The 19,300-nt window shown below is 49.5% G+C and overlaps 1 protein-coding gene across 1 annotated transcript; it reads left to right on the forward strand.

Annotated features, from left to right (window-relative positions):
• The first annotated feature begins 268 nt into the window (after positions 1-268).
• On the forward strand, positions 269-9,558 carry LOC118485020. The gene is made up of 11 exons (XM_035981229.1): positions 269-881; positions 952-1,113; positions 1,184-1,247; positions 1,638-1,653; positions 2,903-3,004; positions 6,407-7,136; positions 7,207-7,368; positions 7,439-7,582; positions 7,894-8,021; positions 9,159-9,260; positions 9,520-9,558. Exons 1-11 carry the CDS (start codon positions 269-271, stop codon positions 9,556-9,558), a joined length of 2,262 nt encoding a protein of 753 aa, XP_035837122.1.
• Positions 9,559-19,300: the final 9,742 nt, after the last annotated feature.

The raw sequence follows: 19,300 nt of genomic DNA on the forward strand, positions 1-19,300 counted from the left end.
CAAAAAATTTGCCGTTTGAGAGAAAGTTGTCATCTGTTTTCTCCGACGATTTTTTCTGAAATTCCGGTGAGGTTTCTAGTGTTTCTGTTCATCATCTTCCGTTTCTTTGACATTTTTGATGGCTGAACCATCGAATCCACACAATGTGGAGGGTGAAAACCCTGAACAGCCGATAGTGGCTGAGGAAGAAGACGAGGATGATGATGTTAATGTTCCCGGTGGTGGGTTACCGGTGTTAAAGTGGACAAAAGGTAGTTTTAAAACCCTGATGGCCACTGTTCAGATGGCCAAAGACTGGAATGCTACCTACCCACAAGTGGGGGACACCGGTGCCGATGCTCCGGCTGGTTATATAACCTTGTGGGCGGATTTTTTCACCCACGGTAACCTTAGGTTGCCGGTGACGGTGTTTGTGGCGGAGGTATTGGAGTATTATCACCTCCATATCTCCCAGCTTAGTCCTTTCGGAATGTTCCGAATTCGGAATTTTGAGTACACATTCCGTGCCTATGGCCTGCCTATTTCAGTGGAGAACTTCCGGCGTTTCTACCAGTTGACGGTGAACACCGGTTTTTTCTCGTTCACTCAAAGGCATGGGAGTCTGAAGTTGATGACACCCCCTAAGGGTGTGACAGGCTGGAAGAAGAGGTTCTTCTACGTGAAAGCCTGTGCGGTCTATGCTAACATGTCTTTCAGGAACGTCGATGTTGGAGTTTCCGATGAAGATATTCCTGTTGCTTCCGCAGAGACCGCGGACTGGTTCTCTAGGCTGCGGCCTATTGAACTCAAGAAGTTGGATAATGACCAACTATGGATATTGCGGATGATGCTCTCTAGACCGGATAGGAAGGAAAGACCCGTGTTGCGGGAACAGGGTGGTGGTAAGTTCGTTACCCTTTGTTATTTTCCTTATTTCCCAAGCCTTTGTGGTAACCTGCATGCATGTATCAGCGGATGCGGTTGGCTTGTGGAGGATGTTTGAGCCTGATTTCAAGGGCCAGGTTGAACTGATCGCGGTTGAGTTGAAGAAAGGTTTCAACCTTGAAATTCTGAAGAACTTCCGCGTACCATCAAAAGCGGTGCTGGAAGCCCCGGTTCCGGGAGACGCAAGAGGTACGTCTTACGCGGCATTAGTTTTTTCAGTTTATCTTTTTGACTGGTTCTGTTGATTGTGTGAATCCAGGTGTCCTTGCGGATTTGGGGAAGTTTGAGAAACGCGTCCCAAAAAGACTGTGGAGAAGAAAACGGTAAAAAAGACCGTGCGGGGTCGTGGTAAGGGGAGTGTTGAAAGCTCAGCTGCCCCTTCTTCCGTTTTTGAAGCCGCAGGTACCTATCAATCTTGTTCTCGGGGATATACCGATTACGTCGTAGTATCTGACACCCTTGAGGGTTTGGGTGTTATAGGTAGTGGTGCGGCCGCGGGTGGAACTGGTGTGGTTCCCCCCGTTGTTGGAGAGAAAAGGGGGCCAGAGCAGAAAGCTGCTGGTGGTGGTGAACCGAAGAGGCGGAGACTGCTGACCAGGAGAGTTGCTCCGGTGCAGAAGAAACCTGCAGTTGCTGCTGGTAAGTATATCCCTTTTCTTTGTTTTGTATGTACCATGGGTGGTAATACTCATTGAATACTCTTTGGATTGCAGAATCCCGAGATGCGGGGTATTCTTTTGGTGAAATTCCTGCGTCTCCTCCGCACACCGCTGCCGCGGGTGCGGGTGTTTTGAAGGAGAAGGTCGCGCCTAAGGAGCCTGCGGCCCCTTTTGCTGGGCCAGTTCGTGATCCCCCTTTGGAGAAGACGGTGGAGGCGACTGCTGACCGGATTTTTGACACTGTGGACTCCTCGGACAATCTGATCTCTCCTGATGAGGGTGACGGATTGAACTTGAGGTTTTCAGATGCCGGTAAGCAGAAGTCTGATGCTGAGGTGCGGCAGCAGGATGCTGAGCCGCAGAAGTCTCCTGCTGGGGAGAAAGGTAGCGGCTCGTCTGCCGGTGGTGCGGGTTATGACGGGCCTCCAATTCAGCCTGGAGAGTCTGAATTGGAGTATTATTACCGCACCTACTCCCCGGGTCGCAGTATGGTGTACCACCGACCCCCCTGGACTGTTATGCAGGGGGATGATATTTCTAACGACCCTGCGGCATGTAGGGAGATTTTGGGTGGTCTGGGGACCCCGTTTGAAGTCGAGCGTGCCCGTGCCGCGCCGCGGGAGCTGCGTGTAAACCAGCTCTCGACCATGTTGGTAGGGACTTCCATTGTGGCTAATGCCATTTTGGAAGATTATAAGGTGCTGGGCCGCCGCGAGGAGGAGGCTGCTCGTATGCGGGCGGAAGCCGAGAAGTTGATCGAGGCTGCTCGTGCGGGTGCGGAGCAGCTCGAGAAGGATAAAGCTGCTTTTGAGAAGCAGAAGCAGACTTCGGAATGGGCTGCCGCTGCCCAGCTAAAACAGGTGCGTTCCCTTGCTAAACTCCTTGCTGATGAGCGCAAGAGTTGGAACGAAAAGTTGTCCAATGAGCGCAAGAAATGGAATGAATCTTGGGCTAAGCAGAATAACGTTCTGTTTCATACTCGGCAGGAGTTGGCGAATGCCAAGGCAGCGAATGCTACCTTGAGCCAAGAGAAGGCTGCGGCTGAGGCCATTTCTGTGAAGGCGCTGCAGGCGAAGTCCGACGCCTTGAAGGCCCTTGAAGAGGCCAAAGAAGCCGGGGCTCGTACCTCAAAGGCCTATGAAGAGGCCGCAGAGAAGGAGAGCCGTGCTTCTAAGGCTCTTGAAGAGGCGAATGCGGAGCGCATTCGTTTAGGCAAAGTTGTTGAAAGCCTTCAGGTATGTTGCGTTACCTTTGTTTTATATTTCCTTTATTGTTTTGAAAATATTTATCGCGTGAACCGTTTGCTGTTCTTGTAACAGGCTGAGGTTCAGGCCCGGGAGGTCGCGGTTACGGACCTTAATGCCCGCGTATCTGTTGCGGAGAACCGGGCTGACGCTGCTGTTGAGGCCAAGGATGCCTTGGTGTCCTCTTTTAACCAACTGGAAGCTGACCGTGAGTGGTTGCGGACTCACGGCATCGCGCGTGTAAGTATCCTTTGCCTTTACATTTGCTTGGATTAGCATGCAAGACTTATGATCTTTTTACTGCAGATTGTCGAGGCCATAATGAATGCCCCTGAGACCTCATCAGGTTTGGACCTGGTTAAGGAACGTGCGCGTGATGCTGGCTTCAAGGCTGGTTTTAACCGCTGCATTGGGCACATCAATGTACTATCCGCAGGCGGTTATACTGATCAGGCATCCGGGTTCCGGGATGTAGATACCGAGGGTCGTCTGAAAGCGGCCGTAGCCTCCTTTTATGACACGCCCCTTGCCTGTGTAGGGGAGCTGGACGAGTGTTTGGAGGTTGCGGACTATGTTGACCGCTTGCGGATGCTTTACCCTGATGTGGAAGAGGAAGAACCTGCTGGTGACGTCGGAGGCGACGCGGGGACCAGTGGTTCAAAATAGGGTTTAGGTTGGCGAGTGTGCCTCCTTTTTTGTATTCCTCTTGTATAGAGTAGGAACTTTATGTAAATTCAGTAAGCATCATGTAGATACTTGAATTTTTTGAATATAAAGTTTCTTTGTTCAGTTTATACAAGTGTTTTTAATTCTTGCATGTCTGAACGTGTGTATGCGTAATCTTTACCCATTTATGAACGGGGTCAAGTATACTCCATACTTTTGTTGTACAATGGGTTACCGGGCAGGGGTTAACACACTGGTCTCGTCAAGAAGGGTTAATCCCTTCCTCTCGGAGATCGCTGGCTGGGTCACCGGTGGATGATCTCCTGCACAAGGAAACAAGCCGTGACTCGTAACAAGGAGGATGGGGTGGGGGTGCTCCTTGTTACCACTCTCCGGCGTGAGAATCAGTAGTTTGCTTGGGAAGCAAAGCAAGATTATAGTAGTAGTTAGAGAGTTGTGAAGAGATACCTCAAACCTGGTTTGGGGTCGGTATTTATAGCCGAGGAGTGAAGGAGGAGATTGATGGATGGGCTGACGACGAGCTGCACCGTTGCAGGTGTGTCAGTCTCGCCGGCCGTGGGGGTTACGCCACGTCAGCCCATTGCTTTAATAGCTCTGACAGGGGACTGTCGCCGGCGCCACTTGCCTCGTGGTGTCAGCCACTTGCCTGGCGTGTCAGTCCACTTGCTGGATATGCAGGGTGCGGTGCGAGCCGCATCGCTGCATGCGGTAACGTCTGAAGTTACCGCGTCTCCTACTTGTGATCAAGAAATACGCGAGGTGCGGTGTTGGCCGCATCATCGTATGTGGAGACTATTTGCTCGCTTCCCTTGTCGTGACGAAAATGGCCATATGATGCGGTGCCAGCCGCATCGATATGTTCATCGTCTTTCGTACTTGGGTCAAGCTATTCATCTTCGAACCGAATGGGTTCGAAGGATGTGACCGCATGGGTGCGGTTTGCTTACTGGTAGGGGTTTGTTTGATGCGGGTAATGGTCGTTTTGGGACCATACCCCTTCAAGTCCCCCCAGTCTAGTGTTGCTCCCTTGTGCAAGTTGCACGTGGGAGGAGTACTGGACTTATGGTGTAGGAAGGTAGTGTGGCAGTCTGGAGAAAATTTTTAGGCCAGATCAACCTGGTGATCTGGTAAAAAATCCGGCTACGCCTCTTCCGTACCGGTGAAGGGGTTTCGCTTGACGCGAAATTCTCAGCCGTTGCATGTCGTCAGGTGGGTTGCCACCTGTTGTTGTGTTGAAGGCCTGTTAGGGACCTTCATAGTAATGCTGCACAAACTTCGAACCAACCTCTTGGATGGTGGTTCGAAGGTTTGCACATGTTTCGAACCTCTTGGAGGTGGTTTCTTCTTCGAACCATTTGCCAGAATGGTGCACGAAGAAGAAAAGAAAAACTTGTAAACCAACCTTTGCGGTCAGGTTTGAAGGTTTTGGATGTTGTGTTAGAACTTTGCTCAAGTTCTATGTTCAGCATCCTATGATGAGATGACCATCCCTTTTTTGTTGGGTGTTCGTGTTCATCTTGATAGCTCTCAAGTAACCGTACGTTCTTTGCGGTTACTTCGTTGCGTCATTGTTGGCCGTGTTTGGTCGAACAATGTGGATCTAGACTATGGGTAAATAAACATGGTCATAGGCAAGGGGATGCCCATCGTTGTTTATTCCATGCGATCCATTGGTAGGTAAACAAAGTCGTAAGCAGACTTGTTACCGCGGTCCGTTGGCAGGTAAACAAAGTCATAGGCAGACTTGTTACCGTTGTTCGGACACTTGCTGCTTGATAAGTGCTTGTTTAGAGCACGTATCTGCGTTCTTTCTGGAGCCACTTACCTTCACGCTCCAATACCGAGTTTACAACGAGGTAGCCTCGTTCGGTGATGTGGAGTGAGCTTTGCGTTTCCGTAGCAACCACTCTGCGGAAGCTATGGTTATGTCTGTAGCTCTTCATGGGTGTCTGCGATGTTGCAGTCCCATATTCGCTCAAAGTGTGCTTGTTGCACGGATGTAACTCTTGAAGGTTCAGGAGTCAGGGCTGCTGATGTGCGGGCGCGTAGATTCCGTTCCTTCTTTCTTCTGAAGAAGTTGTTCATGCACCCTCTGTGGTTGTGAACCGGACAGGAGGGATTTGAAGCTTGAAGAAAAGGAAGGCAATGCGCTTTGCCTGTTCCTGAGATGCGGTTCAGTCCAAAGAACAACACTGGTTCTGAGCATCTGACACATCTGAATGGGTTCATGTGTGTCACTTCCGCATATTTCACGTGTGCTCGTGAGTGATGCGGAAAAGGTAATATATCCCTTTATAGCATAGATAGATATATTTCTACCTATTTTTTAGGGTATATAAAAAAACGACATGCGGTATGGGTTATGGTGCGGTAAACCAGAAAAACCGCATGCCGCTTATGTTTTTTGGATAATGTTGTCGCTTTTTCTTGCCTACGTGGCTTGATCGCACGTGTGAGTTGGTAGAAGTTGGTGAGACGTTTCTGCATGTGCTGAAATGAAAGGACATTTGCACTGCCCGAGGCATTAAATGCACTGTAGCAGGGAGTGTAAACGTCTTCTTTGTCAGGCGCGTGGGCGGCCACGCGCGCGTGATAACCGTCAGCTAAAACGGCGCTCGACACGTGTTGTTGCAAGATACGTTCTTTTTGAACGTGATGATTTGCTTTCTCCCTCCGCATTAATTGCGATGGGTATATAAGGGGATAACCGTTTGTGGTTTCCTCTCACTTTGTCGAAAATTCAAAAAATTTGCCGTTTGAGAGAAAGTTGTCATCTGTTTTCTCCGACGATTTTTTCTGAAATTCCGGTGAGGTTTCTAGTGTTTCTGTTCATCATCTTCCGTTTCTTTGACATTTTTGATGGCTGAACCATCGAATCCACACAATGTGGAGGGTGAAAACCCTGAACAGCCGATAGTGGCTGAGGAAGAAGACGAGGATGATGATGTTAATGTTCCCGGTGGTGGGTTACCGGTGTTAAAGTGGACAAAAGGTAGTTTTAAAACCCTGATGGCCACTGTTCAGATGGCCAAAGACTGGAATGCTACCTACCCACAAGTGGGGGACACCGGTGCCGATGCTCCGGCTGGTTATATAACCTTGTGGGCGGATTTTTTCACCCACGGTAACCTTAGGTTGCCGGTGACGGTGTTTGTGGCGGAGGTATTGGAGTATTATCACCTCCATATCTCCCAGCTTAGTCCTTTCGGAATGTTCCGAATTCGGAATTTTGAGTACACATTCCGTGCCTATGGCCTGCCTATTTCAGTGGAGAACTTCCGGCGTTTCTACCAGTTGACGGTGAACACCGGTTTTTTCTCGTTCACTCAAAGGCATGGGAGTCTGAAGTTGATGACACCCCCTAAGGGTGTGACAGGCTGGAAGAAGAGGTTCTTCTACGTGAAAGCCTGTGCGGTCTATGCTAACATGTCTTTCAGGAACGTCGATGTTGGAGTTTCCGATGAAGATATTCCTGTTGCTTCCGCAGAGACCGCGGACTGGTTCTCTAGGCTGCGGCCTATTGAACTCAAGAAGTTGGATAATGACCAACTATGGATATTGCGGATGATGCTCTCTAGACCGGATAGGAAGGAAAGACCCGTGTTGCGGGAACAGGGTGGTGGTAAGTTCGTTACCCTTTGTTATTTTCCTTATTTCCCAAGCCTTTGTGGTAACCTGCATGCATGTATCAGCGGATGCGGTTGGCTTGTGGAGGATGTTTGAGCCTGATTTCAAGGGCCAGGTTGAACTGATCGCGGTTGAGTTGAAGAAAGGTTTCAACCTTGAAATTCTGAAGAACTTCCGCGTACCATCAAAAGCGGTGCTGGAAGCCCCGGTTCCGGGAGACGCAAGAGGTACGTCTTACGCGGCATTAGTTTTTTCAGTTTATCTTTTTGACTGGTTCTGTTGATTGTGTGAATCCAGGTGTCCTTGCGGATTTGGGGAAGTTTGAGAAACGCGTCCCCAAAAAGACTGTGGAGAAGAAAACGGTAAAAAAGACCGTGCGGGGTCGTGGTAAGGGGAGTGTTGAAAGCTCAGCTGCCCCTTCTTCCGTTTTTGAAGCCGCAGGTACCTATCAATCTTGTTCTCGGGGATATACCGATTACGTCGTAGTATCTGACACCCTTGAGGGTTTGGGTGTTATAGGTAGTGGTGCGGCCGCGGGTGGAACTGGTGTGGTTCCCCCCGTTGTTGGAGAGAAAAGGGGGCCAGAGCAGAAAGCTGCTGGTGGTGGTGAACCGAAGAGGCGGAGACTGCTGACCAGGAGAGTTGCTCCGGTGCAGAAGAAACCTGCAGTTGCTGCTGGTAAGTATATCCCTTTTCTTTGTTTTGTATGTACCATGGGTGGTAATACTCATTGAATACTCTTTGGATTGCAGAATCCCGAGATGCGGGGTATTCTTTTGGTGAAATTCCTGCGTCTCCTCCGCACACCGCTGCCGCGGGTGCGGGTGTTTTGAAGGAGAAGGTCGCGCCTAAGGAGCCTGCGGCCCCTTTTGCTGGGCCAGTTCGTGATCCCCCTTTGGAGAAGACGGTGGAGGCGACTGCTGACCGGATTTTTGACACTGTGGACTCCTCGGACAATCTGATCTCTCCTGATGAGGGTGACGGATTGAACTTGAGGTTTTCAGATGCCGGTAAGCAGAAGTCTGATGCTGAGGTGCGGCAGCAGGATGCTGAGCCGCAGAAGTCTCCTGCTGGGGAGAAAGGTAGCGGCTCGTCTGCCGGTGGTGCGGGTTATGACGGGCCTCCAATTCAGCCTGGAGAGTCTGAATTGGAGTATTATTACCGCACCTACTCCCCGGGTCGCAGTATGGTGTACCACCGACCCCCCTGGACTGTTATGCAGGGGGATGATATTTCTAACGACCCTGCGGCATGTAGGGAGATTTTGGGTGGTCTGGGGACCCCGTTTGAAGTCGAGCGTGCCCGTGCCGCGCCGCGGGAGCTGCGTGTAAACCAGCTCTCGACCATGTTGGTAGGGACTTCCATTGTGGCTAATGCCATTTTGGAAGATTATAAGGTGCTGGGCCGCCGCGAGGAGGAGGCTGCTCGTATGCGGGCGGAAGCCGAGAAGTTGATCGAGGCTGCTCGTGCGGGTGCGGAGCAGCTCGAGAAGGATAAAGCTGCTTTTGAGAAGCAGAAGCAGACTTCGGAATGGGCTGCCGCTGCCCAGCTAAAACAGGTGCGTTCCCTTGCTAAACTCCTTGCTGATGAGCGCAAGAGTTGGAACGAAAAGTTGTCCAATGAGCGCAAGAAATGGAATGAATCTTGGGCTAAGCAGAATAACGTTCTGTTTCATACTCGGCAGGAGTTGGCGAATGCCAAGGCAGCGAATGCTACCTTGAGCCAAGAGAAGGCTGCGGCTGAGGCCATTTCTGTGAAGGCGCTGCAGGCGAAGTCCGACGCCTTGAAGGCCCTTGAAGAGGCCAAAGAAGCCGGGGCTCGTACCTCAAAGGCCTATGAAGAGGCCGCAGAGAAGGAGAGCCGTGCTTCTAAGGCTCTTGAAGAGGCGAATGCGGAGCGCATTCGTTTAGGCAAAGTTGTTGAAAGCCTTCAGGTATGTTGCGTTACCTTTGTTTTATATTTCCTTTATTGTTTTGAAAATATTTATCGCGTGAACCGTTTGCTGTTCTTGTAACAGGCTGAGGTTCAGGCCCGGGAGGTCGCGGTTACGGACCTTAATGCCCGCGTATCTGTTGCGGAGAACCGGGCTGACGCTGCTGTTGAGGCCAAGGATGCCTTGGTGTCCTCTTTTAACCAACTGGAAGCTGACCGTGAGTGGTTGCGGACTCACGGCATCGCGCGTGTAAGTATCCTTTGCCTTTACATTTGCTTGGATTAGCATGCAAGACTTATGATCTTTTTACTGCAGATTGTCGAGGCCATAATGAATGCCCCTGAGACCTCATCAGGTTTGGACCTGGTTAAGGAACGTGCGCGTGATGCTGGCTTCAAGGCTGGTTTTAACCGCTGCATTGGGCACATCAATGTACTATCCGCAGGCGGTTATACTGATCAGGCATCCGGGTTCCGGGATGTAGATACCGAGGGTCGTCTGAAAGCGGCCGTAGCCTCCTTTTATGACACGCCCCTTGCCTGTGTAGGGGAGCTGGACGAGTGTTTGGAGGTTGCGGACTATGTTGACCGCTTGCGGATGCTTTACCCTGATGTGGAAGAGGAAGAACCTGCTGGTGACGTCGGAGGCGACGCGGGGACCAGTGGTTCAAAATAGGGTTTAGGTTGGCGAGTGTGCCTCCTTTTTTGTATTCCTCTTGTATAGAGTAGGAACTTTATGTAAATTCAGTAAGCATCATGTAGATACTTGAATTTTTTGAATATAAAGTTTCTTTGTTCAGTTTATACAAGTGTTTTTAATTCTTGCATGTCTGAACGTGTGTATGCGTAATCTTTACCCATTTATGAACGGGGTCAAGTATACTCCATACTTTTGTTGTATGGGTATGCATCAATTCTGTTAATTACCGTGTGAGGGTTTTTAGAATTGCTTAAGCTTTGTAAAAGCTTGTATTACCGGAACTCTACCCATTTGTGAATGGGGTCGAGTGTACTCCATACCTTTGTCGTATGAGTCCGCGTCAATTCCATTGTTTGCCTTTTTGGGGCTCAGGAATTGTGTTTAACAAAAACTTGTGTATCCGGCCGGATAAAACATGCAAGTCTGTTTGTCTTTTGCTGGCCTATTACAATAGTTGTGTGTGGTTACCACTTTGTATGGGTATCATGAATGAAGATTTTGCCAATCTGTTTTTGGGATACCGCAAAGTGGAACACGCATTTGTAATAGTAATAACAAACAATAATGTAGAAAATTGTTTATTTATTTATGTTCAAATGGCCTGCGGCCCAATAGGTTACATAGAGAGTGTAGGAACATAGCTTACATATAGCAGCGTCTAAGCTGTTGTGCGTTCCATGTTCTGGCGATAGGTTCGCCCTCTAGTGTTTGTAACCTGTATGCGCCCTTCCCTAAGACCTCGCTGATGAGGTAGGGTCCTTCCCACTTGGGGGCAAGTTTTCCTGGGCGCTCGGCATTAGATGCCTCGTTGTCACGTAGGACGTAGTCCCCTGGAGTGAAAGTACAAACGCGAACTCGCGCGTTGTAATACTTTTCCAGTTTGGATTTGTATTTGGCCTCGTTGATGGCGGCGTTCTCGCGCCTTTCTTCTAGGAGGTCCAAATCGATCCTACGTTCCCTGTTGTTGTCTAGCTTTTCGATAGCCAACATTCTAGGAGATGGGAGGCCCATTTCCGCGGGTATCACCGCTTCAGACCCGTAGACGAGGCTGAAAGGTGTTTCCCCGTTGCTTGTTTTTGGGCTAGTGCGGTGAGCCCATAAGATGCTTGGGAGTTCATCGACCCAGCCACGCCTGGCTGTTCCCAATCGTGCTTTGATTCCGTCGACTAGGCCTTTATTTATACTCTCGACTTGGCCGTTCCCTTGCGGGTGTGCGACTGACGAGAATATGTGTTTGATGTTCAGCTCTTCTAGCCATTTTTGGAACTCGTCGGCAGCGAAGTTGGTGCCGTTGTCGGTAACAATGTACATTGGTAAACCGAAACGGCAGATGATGTGCTCCCAAATGAACTTTCTTGTTATCATAGCAGTGGTGGAAGCGAGTGGTTTCGCCTCTACCCATTTTGTGAAGTAATCAACCGCCACTATGATAAATTTAACTGCACCTGGTGCGTCCGGGAATGGTCCCACTACATCGATCGCCCATTTTTGAAAAGGCCATGCAGTAGTGACGGGGACCAGATTGTTTTTTGGCCGCAAAGTTTTTGGTGCATGGCGCTGGCAGTCCATGCATTTGCGTAATTCTTTGACGGCGTCCAGGTGCATGCCGGGCCAGTAATACCCGGCATTCATGATTTTTACCACGACCATGCGTGGTCCGGCATGTATGCCGCATATGCCCTCATGTATCTCTCGGATAAGGTATGTGGCATCTTGTGGATTAACGCATCGGAGGAGCGGTCCGAGGTATGACTTTCGGTATAAGATGCCGTCTCCCATTTGATAGTGGCACGCTTTGTATTGCAACTTACGTGCCTCTGTTTTGCTCTCGGGAGTCACACCTGACTGAAGGTATGCGATAATTGGTGTCATCCATGACGTTGTTCCGTATTGGATGACACTGACCTGGCGTAGAGGAACCGAAGGATTTTGCAAAATCTCGATACGTACCTCCTTTGCCAAGTGTTGGAAGCTGGTGGATGCAAGTTTTGATAGTGCATCCGCAGATTTGTTTTCGCTTCGATTAATGTGTCGAATATTGAATGAAGCGAATTTGGATTTTAGCTGCAGGGCTTGCTCGAGGTAGAGGATCATGATATCCCCTTTGGCGGCATAGTCGCCGCGTACCTGGCCCGCAACTAACAAGGAATCGACGTGCGCTTCCAGATGTTGCACGCCGATTTTGACTGCTAAACGTAGCCCGGCTAGTAGTGCTTCATATTCTGCCTCGTTGTTTGTGCTTTTAAAATCGAGGCGGATGGCATATGTAAGCTCTTGGCCGTCAGGGCTGACGAGTCGCAGACCTGCGCCCGCGCCGTCCTCGTTGGATGCACCATCGGTAAATAGTGCCCATACTTCTGAGGAGGGTGGTGGGGGCGCAGGATTTTGGGATTCTTCGCATTCTTGGATGCGATCCGCTGGTACTTCAGCGGCGAAATCAGCTAAGATTTGGCCTTTGATGGCAGGGCGCGGTTTGTAATGTATTGTATGTGCGCCCAGCTCAATTGCCCATTTTGCTAATCTCCCAGAGATGTCGGGTTTGGACAGGATCGGGCCGATCCTGTAATTGGTTAGCACTGTGATGATGTGGTTTACGAAGTAGCGTCGTAACCGTCTTGAAGCATGTACCAGTGCTAGTACCAATTTTTCCATTATTGAGTATCTCGTCTCCGGGTCGTTGAGCATTTTGCTGATATAATAGATGGGTGTTTGAACCCCCGCTCGTTCCACTATTAATACCGCGCCCACTGCGTTGTCTGCAGCGGATAGGTATAAGATGAGTGGCTCATCTTTGCATGGTGCGGTTAGTGTTGGGAGTTGTATCAAACATTCCTTCATTTCCTGGAAGGCCTTTTCGGCCTCTGTGGTCCACTGGAATTGTTCCTTCTTTGAACAGCTTCGCAGGGTCTTGATGAAAGGGTATGACTTGGCTGCGTGGTTAGCCAAGAACCTGTTGAGTGCCGCCAGCCTTCCGGCCAGGCGTTGCATATCTTTCATCGATGCAGGCGATGGCATGCGCTCGATCGCCTGCACTTTTTCCGGGTTTACCTTGAATCCATCTTTGGTGACGATGAACCCAAGGAATTTGCCTTCTTCCATTCCAAACGAGCATTTCCCTGGATTGAGCTTCATGTTGACGCTTCGCAGAGTTTGGAATGTTCTTTCTATATCAGTGAGCATGGTATCTTCCTCCATGCTCATGACGACCAGGTCGTCCATATAGATTTCGACACTTTTGCTTATTTGACCGCGGAAAGTGTCGTTCATCAGTTTCTGGTAGGTTGAGCCCGCGTTGCGCAACCCAAACGGCATTTTTGTATAGCAGTAGTTTCCGGTTGGGGTCCGGAATGCCGTTTTGTCTTCATCCTCAAGTGCCATTTGTACCTGGTGGTACCCTTTGTAGCAATCGAGGAAACACTTCCACCTAAATGGTGCGAGGTTATCGACCTTTTCGTCGATTTCCGGAAGCGCGTAACAATCCTTGGGGCAGGCCTTGTTAAGGTCCTTGTAATCGACGCACAGGCGCCAGCCCCCGGATGGTTTTTCTACCATGACAGGGTTGGATAACCAAGTCTGGTACTTGACTTCCCGCAGTATACCTGCGGAGAGCAGTTCTTCGATCTGCTCTTGCATCGCCTGATTTTTAGCTGACCCAAGGTGGCGTTGGCCTTGGATCACTGGTTTGATACCTGGTTTGGTATTCAAATAGTGCTGCGCTATTTCGCGTGGGACCCCTGTCATGTCTGCGGGAGTCCACGCGAAGATGTCTTGGTTCCTGAAGAGGAGCTCCTTCAGGTGCGCTCTGGTGGTCGAGGATAAGGCGTGACCCAATGTGACCTTCTGTTCCGGATGCGTTGGGTTGAGAACCCATTTTTCCGGTTGGTCGACGGGGGTGGGCCTTGCGACCTTTGTCGGACGTGCTTCGTCCGTCATCATGACGTCCTTGCGGGCGTAGATGATTGCAACCCCCGATGCGGTTGGGAAACCAACCGCGGAGTGGGGGACGGATGTGATCATATTGAAATCTCCTTGGGATTCTCTCCCAAGGAGGACATCATAATTGGAGGTGTGGGGTAAAACCATGAAGTTTACCTCCTCCGTCCGCGTGTGTTTACCATTGGTAAGACGCACGGGAAATGTAATTTGGCCTAGGGGAAAGACTGTTTCCCCTGCGAATCCGGCCAGCGGGTAATCTACGGCTTGCAACCGATCTTTGTCCTCTTGGTCAAATTGATTGAAGCATTGCTCATAGATTATATCGGATGTACTGCCCGGGTCAATGAACAGACGCTCGGTGCAGTAATGGGCCAGCTGGCCTGAAATGACGACGGCGCGTCTGTCACGCGGTCCGCCTCGGACTTTTGGGAAGACGACTTGCTCGTCTTTCCAATCATTGTCCGGTCTTCGTGCCGCCTTGCGCGGCCTACCCTTGCCTCCGTAAATCATGTGGGTGGAAGCCACGTACATGGCTTTCTTTCCGGAGGAGGTACCTTCGTTGTGAGGGGTGATATGCTTGGTGGGCTTTTGTCCACCTGGTAAAAGGTGTTGCAGTTTCCCCTCTTTCAACGCCCGCTCAATCTCCAGCCGGAGACTGATGCAGTTGTTGGTGGTGTGGCCCGAGTCCTTGTGGTACTCACAGTATAGTGCGAGGTCCTGACTTTTCTTGGACTTCATTGGTTGGGCCGGTCGCAAGAATTGTGGGTCCGCGAGGAGGACCTCTCTTGGCGACTGGTTGATCTCGGTCCATTTGCGGTCCCGAGATTCTTTTCTTGGTGCCCGAGTGTCTCGGGCCGGGTTGTAGCATTGTGGGTCAAACGTGTTGGGTTGCGGGAAATACGGTTTAGTAATATCCCGATTGCCCGCATCCCGGTTTCGTTTGTTGTTACGTTTGGACCCTTGATGGGATGTTTCGGCTTGGGGTTTTGCCTTTTTGACGTGCGGTTCGAGCGACCGCTGTGTCTGGGCATATGTCTTGACTGCGGTCATGACATCCTCCCATTTTTTAGGCAGACCCTCCTTGCCAGAGATGGTCATGACCATCTCTCTGTCTTTGACGGCCCGAATAAAATGGTTTCGCGCCATTTGGTCCGCCACGTCGCCTATCTCTAGGCATTCTTTATTGTAACGGATGACGAATGCCTCGAGCAATTCGTCATCTCGTCGCCAGATGTTCATGACGTCCAGCGAATCGCGTTCGTGGCGTCGCTGCTGGCTGAAATGGGCGAGGAACTTGGCGCGCAAGTCCTCGAAAGAATCCAGTGATCCCACTGGCAAAGAATCAAACCATGCCCTCGCCAGACCGATAAGGGTCTGGGGGAAAAAATTGCACCAGGTGGGTTCATCCCACCTGCCATTGACGCCTGCGCCTGTGAAGATGTTCATGTGGTCGTCCGGGTCGGTCGAGCCACTGTATTTCCCAATGTTGACTGGGAATTTTGTCGTTGTGATATCGGCGTTGGCGATGTGCGGGACGAATTTTGAATTTTCGGCCGCGGCCCTTGGCCTGTATGGTTCGTGCACAGGGCGCTTTGCCGCCCTGAGGTATGTAGTGCGGGGGTGACTGGGAGGAACATAGTTGCGTCCCCCTGGTCTGCTGTTGGTGTCGTGAGACTCCCCGCGGTAGGTTTGATCGTCAGGGTCGGTATGACCGTACCCTTCCGTGTAAGGTTGCGGGCCCAGTCGGCTCTGGATGCCTGGGCCGCGCCTGGAGGCTGACCGCCTCCTATCTTCCCCATAGGGGCCCAGGCGAGTATGCACTGGCCCTCTGGAGCGGGACTCATATGAGGAAGTATCCTCATTGAGTGTATGGACCGAACAGTAAGATGATCCACGGTCGTCATGTCGGCTTCTGGAAGCCGGACGTGAGTGTAACCTGCCATCGTATTGGAGTATACGGTTGGCAGGTGTGTGTTGTATTGGAGTAGGCCCAGCTTGTACGTTTGCTTCCGTACAAGCGCGGTTGTAAGCCGCTACCAGCATGTCAGTCTGCTGTTGGTACCAGGAGTGTAAGTCTACGCCTGGTGGAAGCACAGTTGGGGCCTGTGATAAGTCGTGTCCGAACGCAAAGGATGGGATCCTTTGGGTGGACGTGCCAATGTTTCCGGGTTGGGGGGTCGAAGGGTGGACCCCTGTTGGGACCGGGGGATTTGGGTTATCCGCATTGGTGTTTTGGTTATCAGTCATGATCTTGAGAGGGAGAGGGATGGATTAAAAAGTGCTAAGAGTAGCGGTGGGCGCCAATGATGAAACAATGGTTAACCGGGCAGGGTTAACACACTGGTCTCGTCAAGAAGGGTTAATCCCTTCCTCTCGGAGATCGCTGGCTGGGTCACCGGTGGATGATCTCCTGCACAAGGAAACAAGCCGTGACTCGTAACAAGGAGGATGGGGTGGGGGGTGCTCCTTGTTACCACTCTCCGGCGTGAGAATCAGTAGTTTGCTTGGGAAGCAAAGCAAGATTATAGTAGTAGTTAGAGAGTTGTGAAGAGATACCTCAAACCTGGTTTGGGGTCGGTATTTATAGCCGAGGAGTGAAGGAGGAGATTGATGGATGGGCTGACGACGAGCTGCACCGTTGCAGGTGTGTCAGTCTCGCCGGCCGTGGGGGTTACGCCACGTCAGCCCATTGCTTTAATAGCTCTGACAGGGGACTGTCGCCGGCGCCACTTGCCTCGTGGTGTCAGCCACTTGCCTGGCGTGTCAGTCCACTTGCTGGATATGCAGGGTGCGGTGCGAGCCGCATCGCTGCATGCGGTAACGTCTGAAGTTACCGCGTCTCCTACTTGTGATCAAGAAATACGCGAGGTGCGGTGTTGGCCGCATCATCGTATGTGGAGACTATTTGCTCGCTTCCCTTGTCGTGACGAAAATGGCCATATGATGCGGTGCCAGCCGCATCGATATGTTCATCGTCTTTCGTACTTGGGTCAAGCTATTCATCTTCGAACCGAATGGGTTCGAAGGATGTGACCGCATGGGTGCGGTTTGCTTACTGGTAGGGGTTTGTTTGATGCGGGTAATGGTCGTTAATGATGAAACAATGGTTAACCGGGCAGGGTTAACACACTGGTCTCGTCAAGAAGGGTTAATCCCTTCCTCTCGGAGATCGCTGGCTGGGTCACCGGTGGATGATCTCCTGCACAAAGAAACAAGCCGTGACTCGTAACAAGGAGGATGGGGTGGGGGGTGCTCCTTGTTACCACTCTCCGGCGTGAGAATCAGTAGTTTGCTTGGGAAGCAAAGCAAGATTATAGTAGTAGTTAGAGAGTTGTGAAGAGATACCTCAAACCTGGTTTGGGGTCGGTATTTATAGCCGAGGAGTGAAGGAGGAGATTGATGGATGGGCTGACGACGAGCTGCACCGTTGCAGGTGTGTCAGTCTCGCCGGCCGTGGGGGTTACGCCACGTCAGCCCATTGCTTTAATAGCTCTGACAGGGGACTGTCGCCGGCGCCACTTGCCTCGTGGTGTCAGCCACTTGCCTGGCGTGTCAGTCCACTTGCTGGATATGCAGGGTGCGGTGCGAGCCGCATCGCTGCATGCGGTAACGTCTGAAGTTACCGCGTCTCCTACTTGTGATCAAGAAATACGCGAGGTGCGGTGTTGGCCGCATCATCGTATGTGGAGACTATTTGCTCGCTTCCCTTGTCGTGACGAAAATGGCCATATGATGCGGTGCCAGCCGCATCGATATGTTCATCGTCTTTCGTACTTGGGTCAAGCTATTCATCTTCGAACCGAATGGGTTCGAAGGATGTGACCGCATGGGTGCGGTTTGCTTACTGGTAGGGGTTTGTTTGATGCGGGTAATGGTCGTTTTGGGACCATACCCCTTCATAATCGAAGTTACCTGATGCAAAAGACAGAATCTTTTTTGTTCAGGGAATCCAATCTCTTCAAAGATATCTCTTCAAAGATATCTCTTCAAAGATGTGGCACGAGCATTTTTATCGAACGCCTGAAGTACACTACAAATATAGTAATTTTAAAACTCAAATCTTTCAATTATTACGTGAGGCAATCAAATAATCAGTAATTAACAAAAAACCCAGGGCCTAAGTATGCAATACTTGTGATTTTCCGCAAAATTGGTCGTCCGTTATTAAAGTTCTGTTGCTACTGACCTAATTTGACGAGAAGTTGAGATCGAATTTATTGACCGTTAAAAAAACATAGGAGTAAACAACTACCAGCAAGATAGGGACATAATTACAAGAAAGCGAAATTACACCGGTTCTTCCATGAAATCCTATTTTGTTTCTACCTATTTTAATTTATTAAAATCAAAGATTTTGACCACATTTGGTAGCTTGTTAGACAATGCGTAATGGACATTATAGGGGCGTCGTAATGTCCTAACACCGTCCCCCTGGGCGTTACATGTTCATAAAGAGAGATGAGCGTTTCTAGTATAACACCAAGTGAGGGGAAAAATTGGAAAGTAATGATTGAAATGGCATTAAGGAGCGTTATGATTGAAAGAGCGTTAAGACCTCTTAATGCCCTTTTTATTCATTACCTTCCATGTTTTTCATTCTCATTAAGTATTATTCTAGAAATGCTCCTCACTCTTCATGATTCTATAATGTCCATGCGAAGGTGTGGGGACATTATCAAACTCTTTCACCCAGTGGCGGACCCAGGATTTTATTTCAATGGGGTCTATTTTCGGGTCGGTCCTCGTTCGGGTCGAGTTAAAGTGAGGTTTGAACTAGATTTTTAAAAAAAATAAGAAAAATAGGCTTATCAAGAATTGAACCCATGACCTTTTGGTGGAAAAGAGAGAGATTTACCACTACACCAGCTTTCTTTTTATTTCTATGGTGTCCACCTAATTGTATTTATGGGGTCCATATACAATTTAATATACCGAATCTACTATTTTTTTCAAAAAGATTGGGGTCCAGGGACTCCGGTGGCACCAATGTGGGTCCGCCCCTGCTTTCACCCCCTCCTATAACACACATTACGCATACCCTTACGCATGGCCTTAGATAAAACCATCTTATTCACAGCTCGCAAAATACACTAACATGATAATCCTTTGAATCATCTCATTGCCAACTTCCCAGGCGTCAAAGATCTCTAACAGAACTAATGGAAGCAAAATTCTTAGGTTAATTTCTCAAGGCCTTGGATCTTGTTCCATTGTTGGTACAAGGAACCTTTAATTCCCATACTCCAAAGTTCTTATAAGATTTACGTAATTTGAAATATTCATGTACGCCCTTTTTATTTTTAGTTAATTTGTTCAAATTACTATACATGCATTTTTTAAAATATCAGATTTTATTGTAACCTTTAATTCCCAACCATTTGTTCCCTTCCATATTTAGTTTTTCTATAATCATCAAACATTCAAACTTTAGGCTTCTACAAAATGTTTAAACAATCATTTTATATGTATAAACTTATATTTAACCCTTTTTTACATTGATTTATTACAATAATAACAAAAATAATTTAAATAATAGTAAAATAATATATTGTTTTAATTCATGTTGTTATTATTATTATCAACATTGTAAT

This window comes from Helianthus annuus, chromosome 12, assembly GCF_002127325.2.
Source record: "Helianthus annuus cultivar XRQ/B chromosome 12, HanXRQr2.0-SUNRISE, whole genome shotgun sequence".
Taxonomy (NCBI): Eukaryota; Viridiplantae; Streptophyta; class Magnoliopsida; order Asterales; family Asteraceae; genus Helianthus; species Helianthus annuus.